This window comes from Schistocerca nitens, chromosome 3, assembly GCF_023898315.1.
Source record: "Schistocerca nitens isolate TAMUIC-IGC-003100 chromosome 3, iqSchNite1.1, whole genome shotgun sequence".
Classification (NCBI taxonomy): domain Eukaryota; kingdom Metazoa; phylum Arthropoda; class Insecta; order Orthoptera; family Acrididae; genus Schistocerca; species Schistocerca nitens.
Window position 1 is genome coordinate 159,847,713 of NC_064616.1, and position 19,897 is coordinate 159,867,609.

General features: G+C 42.5%; 1 protein-coding gene across 1 annotated transcript in view; it reads left to right on the forward strand.

Annotated features, from left to right (window-relative positions):
* The window catches only part of LOC126249119 (sodium channel protein Nach-like), a 187,658-nt gene extending 181,039 nt beyond the window's left edge, over nucleotides 1–6,619 (forward strand). The window contains exon 6 of the mRNA XM_049950770.1: nucleotides 6,458–6,619. Within this exon, the coding sequence (XP_049806727.1) occupies nucleotides 6,458–6,619 (162 nt within the window). The remainder of the gene's footprint in view (nucleotides 1–6,457) is intronic.
* The last annotated feature ends 13,278 nt before the right edge of the window (nucleotides 6,620–19,897 follow it).

Here is a 19,897-nt window from a genome sequence, read left to right on the forward strand (position 1 = left end):
ATTACCATTGCGCATTCGCACTTTTCTGCAGTACTTAGCCTGTCAGGACATGCGAAGTTGATGAAATATGGAATTGGAAAAGTTTCACACACACACACGTTGGTGTTTATATGCAAACCGGCAGTAGCAGTGTCATTATTATTCTATTATGTATAATGAGAGGTGTCTCCACTGTGCCGTGACGGACACGGAAACACTCCGTGGCTGCCACGTGCACTAACTTGCTGATCACGGTGGTGACGGCAAGCCGCGTCTCAGTACTAGAGGGCTAGTGATGACTGTGCTCTGTGGAGGAGTCAGGCATTCGGAGGCAGAACTTTCCTTGCTATCGAGTAAAATGGTCAATATTGTATTGGCCCACTGTGACCGCTGCTTGCAGAATGCTATGGCTTCCTCTCTGGCAAAAATTGCAAGTATTGGTGGGTGTGGCAACACGTCAACAGGGCTCCTGAGTCAACTGTCGACAATACAGATATAACCTGAAGAATACTACGTTTTTCCTTTCAAACAGGTGCTGAATAAAAGTTTCCTGTTTGTAATTGTTGGTTGGTTGGTTGCTTGGGGAAGGAGACCAGACAGCGTGGTCATCGGTCTCATCGGATTAGGGAAGGATGGGGAAGGAAGTCGGCCGTGCCCTTTGAAAGGAACCATCCCGGCATTTGCCTGGAGTGATTTAGGGAAATCACGGAAAACCTAAATCAGGATGGCCGGACGCGGGATTGAACCGTCGTCCTCCCGAATGCGAGTCCAGTGTCTAACCACTGCGCCACCTCGCTCGGTTTTGTAATTGTACAAATTAAATTTCAACCTGTGAGGACTCGGATTATATGAGCTAGATGTTGCACCTCCTGTCTTTTAGTAGCTGGTTTGCGTGCTCAGCTAATTTCAATGTTTAAAATGTGTTTGGATTAAGTGTCCATCAAGCCTAATCACTGAATCCAATTTATTGTTCTTGTTACAGTGCCTAATGTATCTCAAACACATTCAAATTTCAAAATGTTTGGGAACTATTTTTTGGCAAAGTGGCCACTGGACTTAATCATTGACGTCAAACTTTTTAAATTCAGTTTTAACATTTTTTTAGCAATATGGCTCCTAACTTCCTCATATGTGTTTCTTCTAATAGTGTCTATTGGGGGCAATTAAGATTTCTAAATAAAAGTGGTTAAGAGTAACCTACTTCATCAACCATCCATTCCATTCTACCGGCCGGTGTGGCCGTGCGGTTCTAGGCGCTCCAGTGTGGAACCGCGTGCCCGCTACGGTCGCAGGTTCGAATCCTGCCTCGGGCATGGATGTGTGTGATGTCCTTAGGTTAGTTAGGTTTAAGTAGTTCTAAGTTATAGGGGACTGATGACCACAGATCTTAAGTCACATAGTGCTCAGAGCCATTTGAACCATTCCATTCTCCTGTTATTCTGTTAAATCAACAACGTGGTTATCAGCTGCAGGGATTGGTGACACGAATCGACTATCAGTTCTCAAAGGTCTAACTGAGTTTATGGATTTTTTTATGGAGTTATATACTAACTTTACAGTGAATATAAATTTTATTTCAGGTTAGGAATCTTTCCTCACAGAAACTCTGCAATATCGGTAGTGGAGCTGGCTACGCGGACCCTCTCACAAAGCTTTAGAAGGGGCCATTAAATGAAAAGTTTCCAGTAATCAAGACGAATAAAGTAATTACACTTAATGGGGGACATAGGTGAAACTAGAGATCGAGAAGGCGTTTCTACTAATGTAATTTTCATACGGGAGTGAAAAGTAGTTACAGTTCTTAAACAGTGGTCGTGTGAAAATGTTTTTAGCGGTAAAGTACGCGTAATGGACCCAGCTGACTTTAAATCTAAATAATATACTTTATTGATATCAGAAAACATATAACTACTTTCTTATTTATTTAAGTCTCCCGGTTTACGGAGTGTACAGCTATATTCCTAAAATGGTAGACGCTTGAGTCAAATTTTGCACACGTCTCCTGAACTGACAGTTCTGTTACTATAAAAAGCAGGCACACATCTGTTGGTAACAATGTTAGCTTTTAACAACACTGATATCACATCTACTACTAAAGTGGAAGAATGCAATTACAAGTCCACGAACAATCGAGTGAGAGAATACTCATACATAGAAGTGTTATATTTCAAGGCAGACACACTATACTGGATCCACAGCTTCACTTTTATACCTAGGTGGGCTACTGAATTAGAAAACATTGCTTTATATGTAATATCGTAGTAAAGAAATGGGGAGAAAATAAAAACAAATACACTAAAAAGTACCCTACATATAGATATTATTATAAAATATACATTAAATTTCATTCTTCAATAATAGAAACATGGTTCGTTTTCTCCTCACTGGCTTGAAGTTATAAAGTTTAACATACAAACATGTTGCATTTGTCTCATTGTTTAATAACAAATCTATTCACCTCATTGACGTAATCTGGCAAATTCCGCAAATGGCAATGACGCCACCACTGCTCCAACAATTCCACAATTAACTCTCCAGTCACTGTTCATACATAACAGTAGCCAGTTTCATTTGGAGTGCAGGATGTGAGGGGTAGGTCCTGTCCTCAGTATTATGGACATCATATTCTGAAACTAATCTGTAATCCACTTCACTTTCTCCAAACCCTTCAGGAAGAGTCGCCGCTCAAGTGTAATAACTGGGCACATAGCACTCAACGCCATCTGTAATGGGACAGCCGCTGAGCCTATAATGTGTTGGTCGTGTCCACTGCACGATAAAAACCACAGAAGCTACCACTCTACATCGCGCACCAATCAACATCTGAAATGCAATTTCTTTCATAACAAATTGAATGCCTGTAGCGTGGAACGCTTGGCAATCAAAGTGCACCTCTTACTTGGTTCCTGGCAATAAGTGTGTTACCAGTTAGCAGGCAAAGAGGTTTCGCAAAAAATAAAAAAAGGACAATCCCACAAAACAACATTGCTAATCATAGAACATTTGTTATTACCGTCAGTAAGATGTCCGACAGATTACTGATCTCTTGTGACTATCAATGATTGTTATTTATATTATGACCTGATGAACCATCAATCGTCCAGTCATAACTATTGGTTCTTTGATTGCTCTGGGAGATATCTGATCGAAACTACAAAATATAAAACGTTAGTAAACTTTCTTATAAAGCTGATAAAAAGATTTACTTAATTTTATACAGTTCATTACCACAGGAGTGCGTCGAATATTTAAAGCAGTCTTTGAACAGTAACACATCACTTGATGCACACAATTACAACCCTCTTCACTCGAAGCACTAGTTCAGCATTTAGAAAAGTACAGTTCCATATGAGACATAACTAGCACTGTTGTCCTAACTTGATGATGTCGACTGTTGCATCAGAGGTCACCAACTGGAGCAGAGAAGGTCCATGCTCGGCTCTATGCCGATCTCCTCGCGATGGCACTGTTATGCTGGGAAAGAGGGCGTGTCATCTGGAGCACCTCCCATTCGTCGTCGTCTATCGCAGTGAGACATCCCTAACGTATGCGATATCAAATGGTTCAAATGGCTCTGAGCACTATAGGACTTAACATCTGAGGTCATCAGTCCCCTAGAACGTAGAACTACTTAAACCTAACTAACCTAAGGACATCACTCACATCCATGCCCGAGGCAGGATTCGAACCTGCGACCGTAGCGTTAGCGTGGTTCCAGACTGAAGCACCTAGAACCGCTCGGTCACAGCGGCCGGCTCTGAGGTATCTATGAGCGTTGCCGACAATGATGTGGCACCGCTATTTTCCGACAGTAACACATTCCTCCCCCACAGACCTCCACACCATCGTCGGTAGGGTTGATGGATGTGACGACGGCGGGGAAGAACAGAGTGCGAATTCAGATAAGGTGGCAGGAAGGGTAATTACGGATTATGGCGCCTCCCTGCACACATCCCAGCACTCACCGCGTGGGCGACCAGGGACATCAGCCAAAATATCAGTCGCAGGGAGCAAGCCCGCATTCAAAGACACAGACAATGTGATCAGCTAGATGGCAATGGGATCGTCTAGAGAGGCATGATAACCTTCTGGATGTGGCTTATCCACAGATGTTGGTCCAGCAGCTGGGTGGGTGCCAGTGCCTGTGACATCAGAGGTGGCGATGGCGGCTGTGGCGCGCCGATCTCCATGAGCACCAGAATGGACGCTGGGGCCCACAACAGGTGGAGATATGGCTGTGACTGCAGGTGAAGGCGCAAACGACGGGCTGGGTCTTTGGACAAACAATCTGTAGGAGAATTACAGACGTATTTGAAGGATGTGAGAAGAATGTCCGATTCCTTTGGTTATGGCTCCAAGTTTCCAACGACTTTTCTTTCCAAAAGCTTTGTAAAAAACTTCATCTCGTGGCTGAAACATTGCCTGACGTTGCTGAACGTATTGTTTCCGCTGTGACCGCAGAAGTTGCAACAGAGTACGGTATTTTAGACCGTGTAGCAATTCTACAGGTGACTTCCCGCCGCGTGACAAGGAGCTATAACGGGGCAGATATATTTTCATGGCTGCTCCAATGTGCAGGAAGAACAGAGTTTCCCCGTGTCACTTCTGAATGTTCGAGGAATCCTTTCAGCTTCACCGTTAGACTGTGGTTGAAAAGCCACAGTGATCACAAGGTGTATGCCATTGGTGGCACAAAACAGTTGAAAATCTGCTGACGTGAATTGTGGGCCATTGTCCGAGATAATCTTCTCTGGAAGGCCTTCAGGCCTCCACAAGACGTCGATTATTTGTGCTTATATCGGGACAAGTGATGGCCATACGTAGTACGTAATAACTAGCTCTTCTGCAAATAAAAGTCGTCTCCGTTATATCGTTGCAAGACTTTGTCCTGCATTACTAGATGCGGAAAAAGTTGCACCACATTATTTCAAGTATGCTGATCAGCGATAGCCATTATCGTAGATCGGTCTACCCAAGTTACTAGAGACGTGAAGAACAGGCAGAAGTACCCTAGCAACAAATCATCGTTTCCACTTTATCAGCCAGGGCAAATCACAGACGATTTATTATTTGGGATTGTGCAGGAAATCCAGACAGGTGTGAAAAGTAATTTAATACATCAACTGTAAAAATTAACAAGTGTCCACACGTCGCTTAAGCACTTACTTCATTGTTTTAAATCATACCTTTAAGTTACATGTTTCTGACTGGAAAGTTTCATCAGTTAATGCAAGGGTGTCGTATATTAATGTAAGAAAAGGAGACTCACAAATATGATGGGTCTCACTGTTTCAGTCTTTGCCTGAATTTTATTAACTTAGATACAGTCACTCAGAGTTAACGATCAAAGTGACTATCACTAAAGACCAGCTTTATCAGTTTTATTAACAACTTTCTTAAAGTAATACTTGAATGCGAAGTAATTTAAAGTCTATCAATGTAATTCTGGTATAACAAACATGAATAACATTCATGAAATATTAAATTGAGTAACTGTTATAAGTGGAGCAAACAAGTTAGCTTATACAGTAATCGCCCCTTCTGCACGTGGCGACCGTTTATAATAAGTACTATTTTTTTTTTGGAAGGCCTGTTCAAAAGGTGAGTTGGTATTGATCCTTACCTACTGCTATATGCTGCCACTGATCTTTAGTGGAAAACATCATCTGTCGGAACGGCAGCTGAAGATAGCAAGAGAAGTTCATAAATTTATTTCGCAACGAACCCCTAGTTTGTCTAGTAAATGATTCGGACAAAGTAAGACTGCCTAGTTACTTTTCAAAGAGATACAAACGCTTTTAACTTCATTAAGAGTGTGCCGTTCACGAAAACGTAGTTTTCATTAAGTTTATATTGTTGATTTAGTTGCGAGTCAAAAGCTATAAATTACTAAAGACAGCCAAAGTGGTGACAACGTGACGCTGCTTTGCAGATGACACCAAAAAGCTCGTAGCACAAGACGATCACAAAGAAATATATTTTACGAGTATGAAAGAGGGTGATAACGTCGTTCGAAACAAGCACTGTGTATTCCCTTGTATAAATTATGTGTTGACTTCTATTGTTGTATTTAGCTGACAAATAAATGTCGATGTTTTGAAATGTTCATGTTATTTTACTTGTCATTAGTTTGTCATACAAATTTTAGGAAGGACATGTCTTCTAAAATTTGCTTTGGGTATTAATAAACTATATCACTGCTAATTCTATAACTTTGATATTTTGACTTTGTACCACACATAGCATCTGTTAAGCTCACTGTCATCGTTCTGTTATGGGCTAAGAGTAGTGACATCTAATGTTAATACACTTCTGTTTGACAGCGACGTCGTATGACTTACCATTGATGTCTGTTAGGAATCGGCCCTACTGTTTTGTACAATGTTCTTATTTAATCAGTGAATTCTTAATGTACAGTGACATTAAATGCGTATGTGTAAGTGTGTGGTGTAGTGAGAGAGTTTGGCTTGTGTTCTAGGTGCGGCCGTCGCTGCGAAACTGCTTCTTCAACGGCGAGGTGCCACTGATGGTGTACGGCGGCTACTCGCAAAGCACCTGCATGCTCGAATGCCGTCTGCAGCACACTGTCAATGTCTGCAGCTGCGAACCCTACCTCTTCCGAAACATGCGCAGTCAGTAACAAATATTATGCTTGTGTAGATCTTAATTCTGGATAAATGTAATATACTTCCTCTGGTATCTACATCCACACCCACACTCCGCAACCTACGTTAATACTGTGGTGTTTTCGGTGCCACTGTCGTTTTCCTCGAGAAAAATAAGTGGTAGTAAACCTCCGTGTGAGCTCCAATTACCCTAATTTTACCTTCATCGTCTTTTCGCAAGATATACATAGGAGGAATCAACATATCGTTTGACTCTTCTATGGAAGTACGCTATCGGAATTTAAGAGCCAGATACATCGTGATACACAACCTCTGGTACTGAATGAACATCTACGTGACGCATTCGCGCTTAACGAAATGAACCTGTAATGAATCTCAGTGTGACATTTTTCTTGTCTGCAATTAGTTTTATCTGATTTGTGTGTGTGTGTGTGTGTGTGTGTCTTTGTGTGTTTGTGTGTGTGTGTGTGTGATATTTGAACAGCATTTTATTGACGCATGGGGAAATATCATGGAGCAATAAGGAAATTTAACGAAAACTTGACCAATAGATGCCGCTCTAAGCTTCAGAATACGCACAGCAACAGACACATGGCACAGGATACGCCCCAGTATGCGTCCGAGACGCCCAATATGTCTGTCTTCATGAAAGATAGTGCGCTGCTTGTAAAGCTCTTTTACAAGATAGGTGCCTGTGTGCCAGTAGCCTTGAGGAAGTTCCGGACACTCAATGGTATGAAGAACGGCATTAGTCCATGTCTGCTAAGAGCCTGGAGAAAACGATTACTAAATTCGAAATGTAAGGTACTTTTGAAGTACCAGGTGGCAGAGGGAGGAAAGCAGTGGATCCAATGGCTGTCGAAGATGTGGCCACAGTACTGCAGGAGGGGTCGAGCGTTGGTGTACAAATATGCAGTGCACGGGAAATTTCTCGAACGTTGGAGATGCCTCCGAGCACGGTACATAAAATCCTACGTATCGTCCTGCATTGCTATCCATCCATACAAAATCACCTACTTTCAGGAGTTGTTTCCTATTGTCCCGCCGGCAAGACAAACGTTCTCTATGGAATTTCACATGGAAGTGGACAATGAATGTCCATGGAACACTCTGTGGAAAGGCGAAGCCCGTTTACATGTCGAAGGTTCTGTCAATTGGCAGAATTGCAAAATTTCGACAAAGTAAAATCCGCACGTACCATCAACCGGCACCACTTCATTCTGCAAAGGTGACTGTGTGGTGCGGATTGACGGCATAGTTTATCATAGGACCGTTGCTTTTTTTTTTTTCACGAGATGAGTCCTCTGGGTCCTCTCACCTGTAATCACGACTGGTAAACGCTATGAGAGTCTTTTGCGCATCAACATCATTCCAACCATTCAACAGCGTGGAAGTATGGGTAGGATCATATCTGTGCAAGATGGTTATCCTCTTCACATTGCACAGCCAGTACAGAGGCATTTTGGAAATTCTTGAACTATCAGCCGTCATTTGCCTACTGACTGTCCGTTCAGGTCACATGATACTAATCCGTGTGACTTCTGGATGTAAGGTTATCTGAAAGATGTGTTCAGAGCTTCAGTTACGAGCGTAGCTGAATTGAAGGCACACAGTGCGCAACGATTTGCGAACGTGACGCCCGGACACACTCCAATATGTTGTCGAACATGCTATTTCTCTATTTCAACTTACGTGAGAAAACGGTGGACTTCATACTGAACAGGTCTTGCGCCAGTCTCATGACAATTAAAAACCATTGTTATTTTGCTTTTTACACGCCTTTTCGCATCAGGACAATATAAAAACAAATTGACCCATTCGATGTGGTACGGCTTCCGCGTGGTGGATTCTATATGGGATGGCAGTTCCAATATCGGTGAAGGCCGCTGAATACAACATTTTATTTTCCATTTTAATTAATGGAGTTGCAAACAGCTAGTAAAAAATTCTTATACGAAATCTGAAAATAGCGTTTACACGTAAGTCTTCGTGCAATTTCGACTTAGTAAATTATGTTAATATCATAGATGTCTGCTTTGCAAATGCCAAGGTGCTTCATTGTAAGATAGTTTCTGAAAAGATTCAAACCGACTGTCAACGATACGAATTTCAGCTTTGGTCATCATATAGGTCTAACATGCCAGGAGGTTGTTAATGAAGTGAACATGTTGATCAATATACACTCCTGGAAATGGAAAAAAGAACACATTGACACCGGTGTGTCAGACCCACCATACTTGCTCCGGACACTGCGAGAGGGCTGTACAAGCAATGATCACACGCACGGCACAGCGGACACACCAGGACCCGCGGTGTTGGCCGTCGAATGGCGCTAGCTGCGCAGCATTTGTGCACCGCCGCCGTCAGTGTCAGCTAGTTTGCCCTGGCATACGGAGCTCCATCGCAGTCTTTAACACTGGTAGCATGCCGCGACAGCGTGGACGTGAACCGTATGTGCAGTTGACGGACTTTGAGCGAGGGCGTATAGTGGGCATGCGGGAGGCCGGGTGGACGTACCGCCGAATTGCTCAACACGTGGGGCGTGAGGTCTCCACAGTACATCGATGTTGTCGCCAGTGGTCGGCGGAAGGTGCACGTGCCCGTCGACCTGGGACCGGATCGCAGCGACGCACGGATGCACGCCAAGACCGTAGGATCCTACGCAGTGCCGTAGGGGACCGCACCGCCACTTCCCAGCAAATTAGGGACACTGTTGCTCCTGGGGTATCGGCGAGGACCATTCGCAACCGTCTCCATGAAGCTGGGCTACGGTCCCGCACACCGTTAGGCCGTCTTCCGCTCACGCCCCAACATCGTGCAGCCCGCCTCCAGTGGTGTCGCGACAGGCGTGAATGGAGGGACGAATGGAGACGTGTCGTCTTCAGCGATGAGAGTCGCTTCTGCCTTGGTGCCAATGATGGTCGTATGCGTGTTTGGCGCCGTGCAGGTGAGCGCCACAATCAGGACTGCATACGACCGAGGCACACAGGGCCAACACCCGGCATCATGGTGTGGGGAGCGATCTCCTACACTGGCTGTACACCACTGGTGATCGTCGAGGGGACACTGAATAGTGCACGGTACATCCAAACCGTCAGCGAACCCATCGTTCTACCATTCCTAGACCGGCAAGGGAACTTGCTGTTCCAACAGGACAATGCACGTCCGCATGTATCCCGTGCCACCCAACGTGCTCTAGAAGGTGTAAGTCAACTACCCTGGCCAGCAAGATCTCCGGATCTGTCCCCCATTGAGCATGTTTGGGACTGGATGAAGCGTCGTCTCACGCGGTCTGCACGTCCAGCACGAACGCTGGTCCAACTGAGGCGCCAGGTGGAAATGGCATGGCAAGCCGTTCCACAGGTCTACATCCAGCATCTCTACGATCGTCTCCATGGGAGAATAGCAGCCTGCATTGCTGCGAAGGGTGGATATACACTGTACTAGTGCCGACATTGTGCATGCTCTGTTGCCTGTGTCTATGTGCCTGTGGTTCTGTCAGTGTGATCATGTGACGTATCTGACCCCAGGAATGTGTCAATAAAGTTTCCCCTTCCTGGGACAATGAATTCACGGTGTTCTTATTTCAATTTCCAGGAGTGTATATTGCGCCAGCCGGTCTCGACCCACAGACATTGTAAACAAAAACAACGCACGGTAACGCCATACCACGAACGTAAACAGTGTATGTTTTCTCTAACGTGGGACAAGACTTCCTCCAGGAAGGGTCGCAGTCTACAGTGTTGTCAGATTTTGCAGATAGCCGGACTTAGAGAAGTGGCGAATTGGTCAGTTTGTTCCATGTCGCGATCGGCGCGGACTAAGACTCTGCAGTTTTATGTCAAAGAGTGTACATAAGGCAAACAAGATGGTTGCAATTAGATAAAGGGTCTAATGTTCTACAGTTGTACGTGTTGGTAACTGTGTGAACTACCTAGTGGCTTTAGTTACTGCTGCATACAGGGTGGTCCATTGATCTTGACCGGGCCAAATATCTAACGAAATAAGCGTCAAACGAAAAAACTACAAAGTACGAAACTTGTCTAGCTTGAAGGGGGAAACCAGATGGCGCTATGGTTTACCCGCTAGATGGCGCTGCCATAAGTCAAACGGATATCAACTGAGTTTTTTTTAAATAGGAACCCCCATTTTTATTACACATTCGTGTAGTACGTAAAGAAATATGAATGTTTTAGTTGGACTACTTTTTCGCTTTGTGATAGATGGCGCTGTAATAGTCACAAACATATGGCTCGCAATTTTAGACGAACAGTTGGTAACAGTAGGTTTTTTAAACTGAAATACAGCACATAGGTACCTTTGAACATTTTATTTCGGTTGTTCCAATGTGATACATGTACCTTTGTGAACTTATTTCTGAGAACGCATGCTGCTACAGCGTGATTACCTGTAAATACCACATTAATTCAATAGATGCTCAAAATTATGTCTGTCAACCTCAATGCATTTGGCAATACATGTAACGACATTCCTCTCAAGTAGTTCGCCTTCCGTAAAGTTCACACCTGCATTGACAATGCGCTGACTCATGTTATCAGGCGTTGTCGGTGGATCACGATAGTAAATATTCTTCAACTTTCTCCACAGAGAGAAATCCGGGGACGTCAGATCCGGTGAAAGTGCGGGACAATTTAGGTTAAGTAGTGTGTAAGCTTAGGGACTAATGATGGTTCAATGGGCTCTGAGCACTATGGGACTTAACTGCTGAGATCATCAGTCCCCTAGAACTTAGAACTACTTAAACGTAACTAACCTAAGGACATCACACACATCCATGCACGAGGCAGGATTCGAACCTGCGACCGTAGCAATCGCGCGGTTCCAGAATAAAGCGCCTAGAACCGTTCGGCCACTCCGGCCGGCAGGGACTGATGACCTTAGCAGTTAAGTCCCATAAGATTTCACACACACGAAGTACATCGCCATTGTGTCATGCAGTGAAAAATCTTGTAGTAACATTGGCAGAACATTACGTAGAAAATCAGCATACATTGCACCACTTAGACTACCATCGATAAAATGGGGGCCAATTATCCTTCCTCCCATAATGCCGCACCATACATTAACCCGCCAAGGTCGCTGATGTTCCACTTGTCGCAGCTATCGTGGATTTTTCGTTGCCCAGTAGTGCATATTATGTCGGTTTACATTACCGCTGTTGGTGAATGACGCTTCGTCGCTAAATAGAACGCGTGCAAAAAATCTGTCATCGTCCCGTAATTTCTCTTGTGCGCAGTGGCAGAACTGTACATGACGTTCAAAGTCGTCGCCAAGCAATTCCTGGTGCATAGAAATATGGTACGGGTGCATTCGATGTTGATGTAGCATTCTCAACACCGACGTTTTTGAGATTCCCGATTCTCACGCAATTTGTCTGCTACTGATGTGCGGATTAGCCGCGACAGCAGCTAAAACACCTACTTGGGCATCATCATTTATTGCAGGTCGTGGTTGACGTTCACATGTGACTGAACACTTCCTGTTTGCTTAAATAACGGAATTATCCGGCGAACGGTCTGGACACTTGGATGAAGTCGTCCAGGATACCGAGCAGCATACATAGCACACGCCCGTTGGGAATTTTGATCACAATTGCCATAAATCAACACGATATCGACCTTTTCCGCAATTGGTAAACGGTCCAATCTCGCGTCCGTCGGCCGTCGTAATTTAATATATTATTATTGTTATTATTATTTTTTGATTGTTGCCGACTTACGTGGTGGGCCTTAATAAAAATGATATTTCATTTAATTTTGATCTTACGATTAAATGCTTTCCTGAAGTTCTCCTTTTTAACAATATTAATTTCAAATTATTTGTTACGTTAATGAATGTTAGACTCGCTGAATCTTAAAGCATGAGCATACAAGTTGAACAATGTAATCAACTTTTCATATTAATATCCTCGGCTAGTCAGCTCACTTTAAAGCAAAAGATCTTTAGTTATTAATTACAATTGCGGCCCACACACGCGCGAGAATATTTTTTCTTACCTCCGTTAACCATTGCCACGTAGTCGGAGTCCTGGCTCTGGCTGTCGGCTATGGCACTGAAAATAAGAATCTTACAGCTACGTATTTCTGCAACTTCGTGCGGCTGTGAAGAAAAATTAATATTATGTTAATAGCAGGCGAGTATTTCGCTTCCGCTAATTTTCATAAGTTAATATCGCCACGTAATGGCGTCGTTGGCTGCATCGGCCGCTGCGATTGTTGAACTGTAAATTACTTGAATGTATGTTAATTCAAGGAAGGCGGACATGAAATCGGGATCACCTCTTACAAATTAAAAGTGCACAATAATATTAAATCAGTATATTATATGCTTAACTCATACAAATATGCTTACATTTGCCAGCACTCGCAAAATGTCCGTCTGTACATCATCAAGACAAGTGAAGAAGTGAAGTCGACTAAAAAATTAACAAAAGAGCGTATCTTGTCGTCTCTTTAGATCACTTTGTTATATTTCTTTGCATTGCATTTCTTTGCATTTCTCGACAGAGAAATTATTGTTTTACGGCTACATGATAAAAATATATTATTCAATTTTGAAATGTCTCTTCTTTATAAATACTGTTTTTTTAAGTCTTTTCGTAATATAGCACTGGGGACGCTATATTGCCCCCCGAAATATTTATGTCATAAAAAATGTTCGTGTTTTTGACATAAATATTTCCTCTTTCATGTCCACAGTGTCCACACGCAGATTTTTCTTTCACAGTGTACATATGTCACATCGTATGTTGTAATTACTGAAGTGTGTTGCACACAAAGTGTAATACAGATGAAGTTATCTATATAACAATATAATATACAATTGGTTACGTATACAGTCATGTACAAAAGGACATAGAATACAATTAGTTTCATTTTGGCTGCTTCTTTTTAGGGTTGCAACTTTTGCAGTGTTCAAAGGTATACAAGCACGAGTTGGCGTCTTCACCGCTGTTGAACGTTCAATACTAGCACTTCACTGTCCGTATCAAAGTTTCACCTTCACAGTTTTTCACACTGCTTAAAGTAACTGTTTCGAGTTCACAAACACTAATGTATTTCATTCAGTCTGAACTGGATTTTGGCTCGTGCTGGATTTTACCAGTCTCTCACACTAATTATCTCTTTCATTTTCCACTTAGAGTGGTACTTGCCTTCAGATTTTTTGACTATACAATTGTATTTCCGTCTCATCTGAGGTAAGTCCCCATGTCATGTCTGCCCACTCATTGCGTACTTGCCCTCCAGAGCCAGGCTCGACTTTACAAAACTTTGCCTCTCGCATTATTGTACACATTTTATAATCTAGGCCTAGCGTGCAAGTTCCTAGATTAATGTTAGATTTGTGACTTTTGTTTACACTACAAATTCGTGCAAATCTCTGCCTTAGCAAATGGCAATATATTTTAACAGTGCTTAGCGGTAGTCGCGTTTACTGATTTGCTTTGTACCTTGTACACAACACATGAGGTACCTTGGGTGATGTACACCCTGCAATCATGTTGTTTAGTAAATTATGATTGAGCATATTTCAAGATCGGTATAGACATAAATGCATGGAACAACATATACTCTATAATATTGAATTTCATAAGTTTCGTTACTACTACAGTTCAAAAATATTCATGACACACTAATGAAAAATTCTTTCATCATTACATGCTGTTGAATTTTTTTAAAAATATTTTAAAAGAATTTTTAAACATGAAATTTGTAAAATATTCTTAAACCTACGTTCATTTTTTTAAAATGCAATTGCGTAAAAATACTGTTAATCCTTAACATCTACAAAATTGAATCGCACTAATCTTGTGTGCCTCATTGTCTTTAAATGTTACACTAAAATCTGAACATTTACTCCCAAACGAATACACTATAAACTTAACCTACTACTCATATATGTAAACGTTGCTCTACTGAGCGAACTTCTTTAAGTTTTTGTGTGTATTTTTCTTGTTTTCTTCGTAATTGCCCCCTCCTTTGACCACGGGATGGTGTAGTTTGCGTGACAGAAAGTATCGTGAGGTACCACTTCGATGTTATAGGTGTAGCCCTCGATACACCGGGTTTTTCCGAAAACACATTCTCATAATCTGTAAGTAGCTGAGTCAATTCGTTTTGTTGTGCTTCAGTCAAATGTTCTGACTCCCTGACTTTCATGGCTATCAGTTTCCTTTTTTCCTCTCTGTCTTCAGTAATAAACTCTTTATAACATGCTTGTCTTGTACTTAAGTCAGAATATAAATTCATTACCTGTATTCCTTCGAATAAGGACTGAAAGCTCCGGCAATATTTACCGTGTACTTCCCGTGTCCTCAACAACGGAAACATTACCCGTCTACCCTCATTCATAAGGCTTACTTCCCCGCACAAGAGGTCGATTTTTGCGTCCCTCTGGCGTAAAAATTCCATCTCCAGGATGCAAGCAACACCCAATCCCTTAACCACTAGGAACGAGCTTTTCATTGCTTCATTTCCTACCGTAAACTCGACTTGCACCTGGTGCTTTATGATATGAGATTGTGCACCTATTGCACCTGTGACACGACAGTTCTTCACTGGCAATACTGGTATTCTATTATTTTGACTCAAGTACTTGTAAAAATTTGCACTCATGACATTGGTTGACGCACCGGTATCGACTATTATCTGTATTGCTGCTCCGTACATATCTGCTTGCAATATAGCCTGCACAACACTTTTGTCGGTTCGGTTACATTTCTGCGGTATGTCTACAAGTTCCTTTTCTATTTTTATTCCCTCATTGTATCTCAGCGTACAAAGTTTATGGCTGTCATCCGTGAATGTGCCCTCACTACACCATCCTGCAGCCAACAACGGAGAGCGTATTGTGGCTGTCTTTAGTTTAACGGGTGAGCATTTGTGGGTTGACAGTTGTCTGTCACTTCCACTAACCTCACATTGTGGTTCTGGTTGTTGTTGTTGCTACTGTTGGGTTGGCCACCCTGCCTCCCTGATGGTGTATTTTTATACTGTGTATGGCCCTGGTTTTGCGGTGGTCGGTTGTAACTTCCTGACATGTTCTGTGACGGACCTGGGTTGGCGTTCCATTGTGGCGCTGTGTTTTGTTGCCACTGTGGTGTCGGTTCATTACAACCACGCCACTGGTTTCGGTTGTTTTGCCATTGCGGATTGCCGTTACCATTATATCCATTAGTCATGCGTCCATCATGATGTCTCTTTCGATTTTGACGATTATAACCGTTGCCGTTATAACCATTGCCACTGTTTGTGCCTCGATTCTGTTGCCGGTGCTCTTGCCTATTCCCGTTACCATTTGGTACTAAGTTACTACCGTTACTGTGGCTGCTATTGTAATCGGATTTTTGTTGATTACAGCCTGCATGATTCCACTTGTTTTCGGTTTTCATATCTTCGATCAATAAGTCAACACAATCCACTATTTCCATGAATTGTTCTATATCGTATTCCGGCACATTGATGAAATATCTTTTAATTTCACAGGGCAACTTCATTTTTATTAATCTGATTATGTCACGATCGGACATTGGCTCGTCCCAGTACCTGGTTTTGTTTATATACTTTTCGAAATATTTGCGTAACGTTCCCATCTTAGGATTGTACATTTCTGGACTGTACAACTCCTTTCGTAGTCTTTCTTGGACGCTATCGGACCAGAATTTTTGCAAGAAAGCACCTTCAAACTGTTGCATCGTTAGACATTTTTCGGACACGTCGGTGGCCCACAGTGCCGCGTCACCTTGAATAAAGGAGACCACGAACTGTATTCTTTGTCTTTCCGTCCATGTCCTGGCAAACACATTCCTGAAGCTCTTAATAAATACAATAGGGTGGACATTTCGTTTTTCGCTATTGAAGGGTTGGAATGTCCTGTGTTTTACTACATTGTCCTCCTTTTTGCACATCTGATTGCTACATTCTGTGACCTTCATTACTTCGTGATGTGCGCTGCACGGTATCGCATGTTGTTCGTACTCATAATTCGCATTAGGTTGCGGTTGCGCACTCGCACCCTGCCTACCGTCAGCGTCATTATAATAATCAGTACGCGGAGTCGGATTCATTATCTGTCCGCAACTGTTTACATTGCTTTCCAACACAGACAGTCTCTGCGCGACCTCCTGTTGCCAATTTGGCAACTCCGCTGTCACACGGGATTTGATCTGTGTTAATTCGGCATGTAGTGCGGCAGCGCTAGCGTCAATATTTACACTCGCGGCCGCAGTCGCTTGTTCTACAGCTGTTTTTACGTCGCTTTGAATCTTTGCAGATATCTCGCAATCCTTTACTTCTAGCCAATCATTAAATTCTTTTTCGACTTTTTGAGCTTGCACTTCCAAATATGCGTCAATACTTTTCCGTGCATCTATCTCCACATTATCCACGCTGTTGGTTAAAGTCTGGACATTGTCTTCAAGCCTAGCCTGCGATATCTGTAATATTTGCATTTTGCCGGCTAAGCTTTGCACAAGATCGGGTATTTCTTTGCACGCGTCCCGCATCTTGGCAAGTTCGCTTCGGACACTGTCTAGTTTCGCTTCATTGCGCTGCTCTTGCTCACGTAGCATCTGAGCCAGGTTTTCGTCTCTTTCTTTTTCCCTCTGTTCTAACATTCTTTCTTTTTCCCTTTCTTTCTGTTCTCTTTGTTGCTCTTGCTCATAGAGCATCTGAGCCAGTTTTTCGTCTCTTTCTTTTTCCCTATCTCTTTCTTCTAACCTGCGCAGAAATTCTGCAAAAGGGTCTGCAATCGGTGAGCATACTGGTGCCCCGCTTAATGTAGCACTCGATTGGCCCCCCTGCCCAGGCAGTGGATTTGTTACTCTATTCCCATTCTGCTGTGGAGCGTCATTCACCGACCACAGATCCTCGCCCCCCGCTCCGGAAATTATGTTATCCGAGGCGGTGGCTTGGGATTCGTTTACGTATTGCAAATGACCCTCACTTTCCATATTAACAAAATTTTGTTCGTTTGGTACAGATGCTTTAGCTTGTCCTATCTTACCCATAATAAATTCACTTTAAGCCACTGACGAATCTTTAACACTGATACACTCACGAATAATTATCCCCTCCAAAAATAAACATATAAATACACAAAACACCGAAGGTATCTCATGTGCACATGGGTTCGATATTCCGCACAGAGCTACACAGGATGCTTGCACAATAGGCCTTACCTTACTTATTTTTCTTTCTCGTAATCCCTTTTCTTTTCTACACTTTTTCTTCTCCAGCTCTCCTCAGGGTGTGGTTTTGTTGTTGTACATGTAAAAGACTTCATACAAGCATTAATATTTTGCAACAATTAGACACATACATAATTACATTCATTACAATAGAATCATACTGATCGAGCCCCAAAGTTGCGGATCCAATCTCGCGTCCGTCGGCCGTCGTAATTTAATATATTATTATTGTTATTATTATTTTTTGATTGTTGCCGGCTTATGTGGTGGGCCTTAATAAAAATGATATTTCATTTAATTTTGATTTTACGATTAAATGCTTTCCTGAAGTTCTCCTTTTTAACAATATTAATTTCAAATTATTTGTTACGTTAATGAATGTTAGACTCGCTGAATCTTAAAACATGAGCATACAAGTTGAACAATGTAATAAACTTTTCATATTAATATCCTCGGCTAGTCAGCTCACTTTAAAGCAAAAGATCTTTAGTTATTAATTACAATTGCGGCCCACACACGCGCGAGAGTATTTTTTCTTACCTCCGTTAACCATTGCCACGTAGTCGGAGTCCTGGCTCTGGCTGTCGGCTATGGCACTGAAAATAAGAATCTTACCGCTACGTATTTCTGCAACTTCGTGCGGCTGTGGAGAAAAATTAATATTATGTTAATAGCGAGCGAGTATTTCGCTTCCGCTAATTTTCATAAGTTAATATCGCCACGTAATGGCGTCATTGGCTGCATCGGCCGCTGCGATTGTTGAACTGTAAATTACTTGAATGTAGGTTAATTCAAGGAAGGCGGACATGAAATCGGGATCACCTCCTACAAATAAAAAGTGCACAATAATATTAAATCAGTATATTATATGCTTAACTTATACAAATATGCTTACATTTGCCAGCACTCGCAAGATGTCCGTCTGTACATCGTCAAGACAAGTAAAGAAGTGAAGTCGACTAAAAAATTAACAAAAGAGCGTATCTTGTCGTCTCTTTAGATCACTTTGTTATATTTCTTTGCATTGCATTTCTTTGCATTTCTCGACAGAGAAATTATTGTTTTACGGCTACATAATAAAAATATATTATTCAATTTTGAAATGTCTCTTCTTTGTAAATACTGTTTTTTTTTTTAAGTCTTTTCGTAATATAGCACTGGGGACGCTATGCCCGCCAAGGTCGCTGATGTTCCACTTGTCACATCCATCGCGGATTTTCCGTTGCCCAATAGTGCATATTATGTCGGTATACATTACCGCTGTTAGTGAATGACGCTTCGTCGCTAAATAGAACGCGTGCAAAAAATCTGTCATCGTCCCGTAATTTCTCTTGTGCGCAGTGGCAGAACTGTACATGACGTTCAAAGTCGTCGCCAAGCAATTCCTGGTGCATAGAAATATGGTACGGGTGCAATCGATGTTGATGTAGCATTCTCAACACCGACGTTTTTGAGATTCCCGATTCTCGCGCAATTTGTCTGCTACTGATGTGCGGATTAGCCGCGACAGCAGCTAAAACACCTACTTGGGCATCATCATTTGTTGCAGGTTGTGGTTGACGTTTCACATGTGACTGAACACTTCCTGTTTGCTTAAATAACGGAATTATCCGGCGAACGGTCTGGACACTTGGATGAAGTCGTCCAGGATACCGAGCAGCATACATAGCACACGCCCGTTGGGCATTTTGATCACAATTGCCATAAATCAACACGATATCGACCTTTTCCGCAATTGGTAAACGGTCCATTTTAACACGGGTAATGTATCACGAAGCAAATACCGTCCGCACTGGCGGATGTTACGTGATAACACGTACTTATACGTTTGTGACTATTACAGCGCCATCTATCACAAAGCGAAAAAAGTGTTCCAACTAAAATATTTATATTTCTTTACGTACTACGGGAATATGTAATAAAAATGGGGCTTCCTATTTAAAAAACGCTTTTGACATCCGTTTGACCTATGGCAACGCTACCCAGCGGGCCAACCATAGCGCCATCTGGTTTCCTTCTTCAAGCTAGACGAGTTTCGTTCTTTGTAGATTTTTCGTTTGATACTTATTTCTTCGCCCCCCCC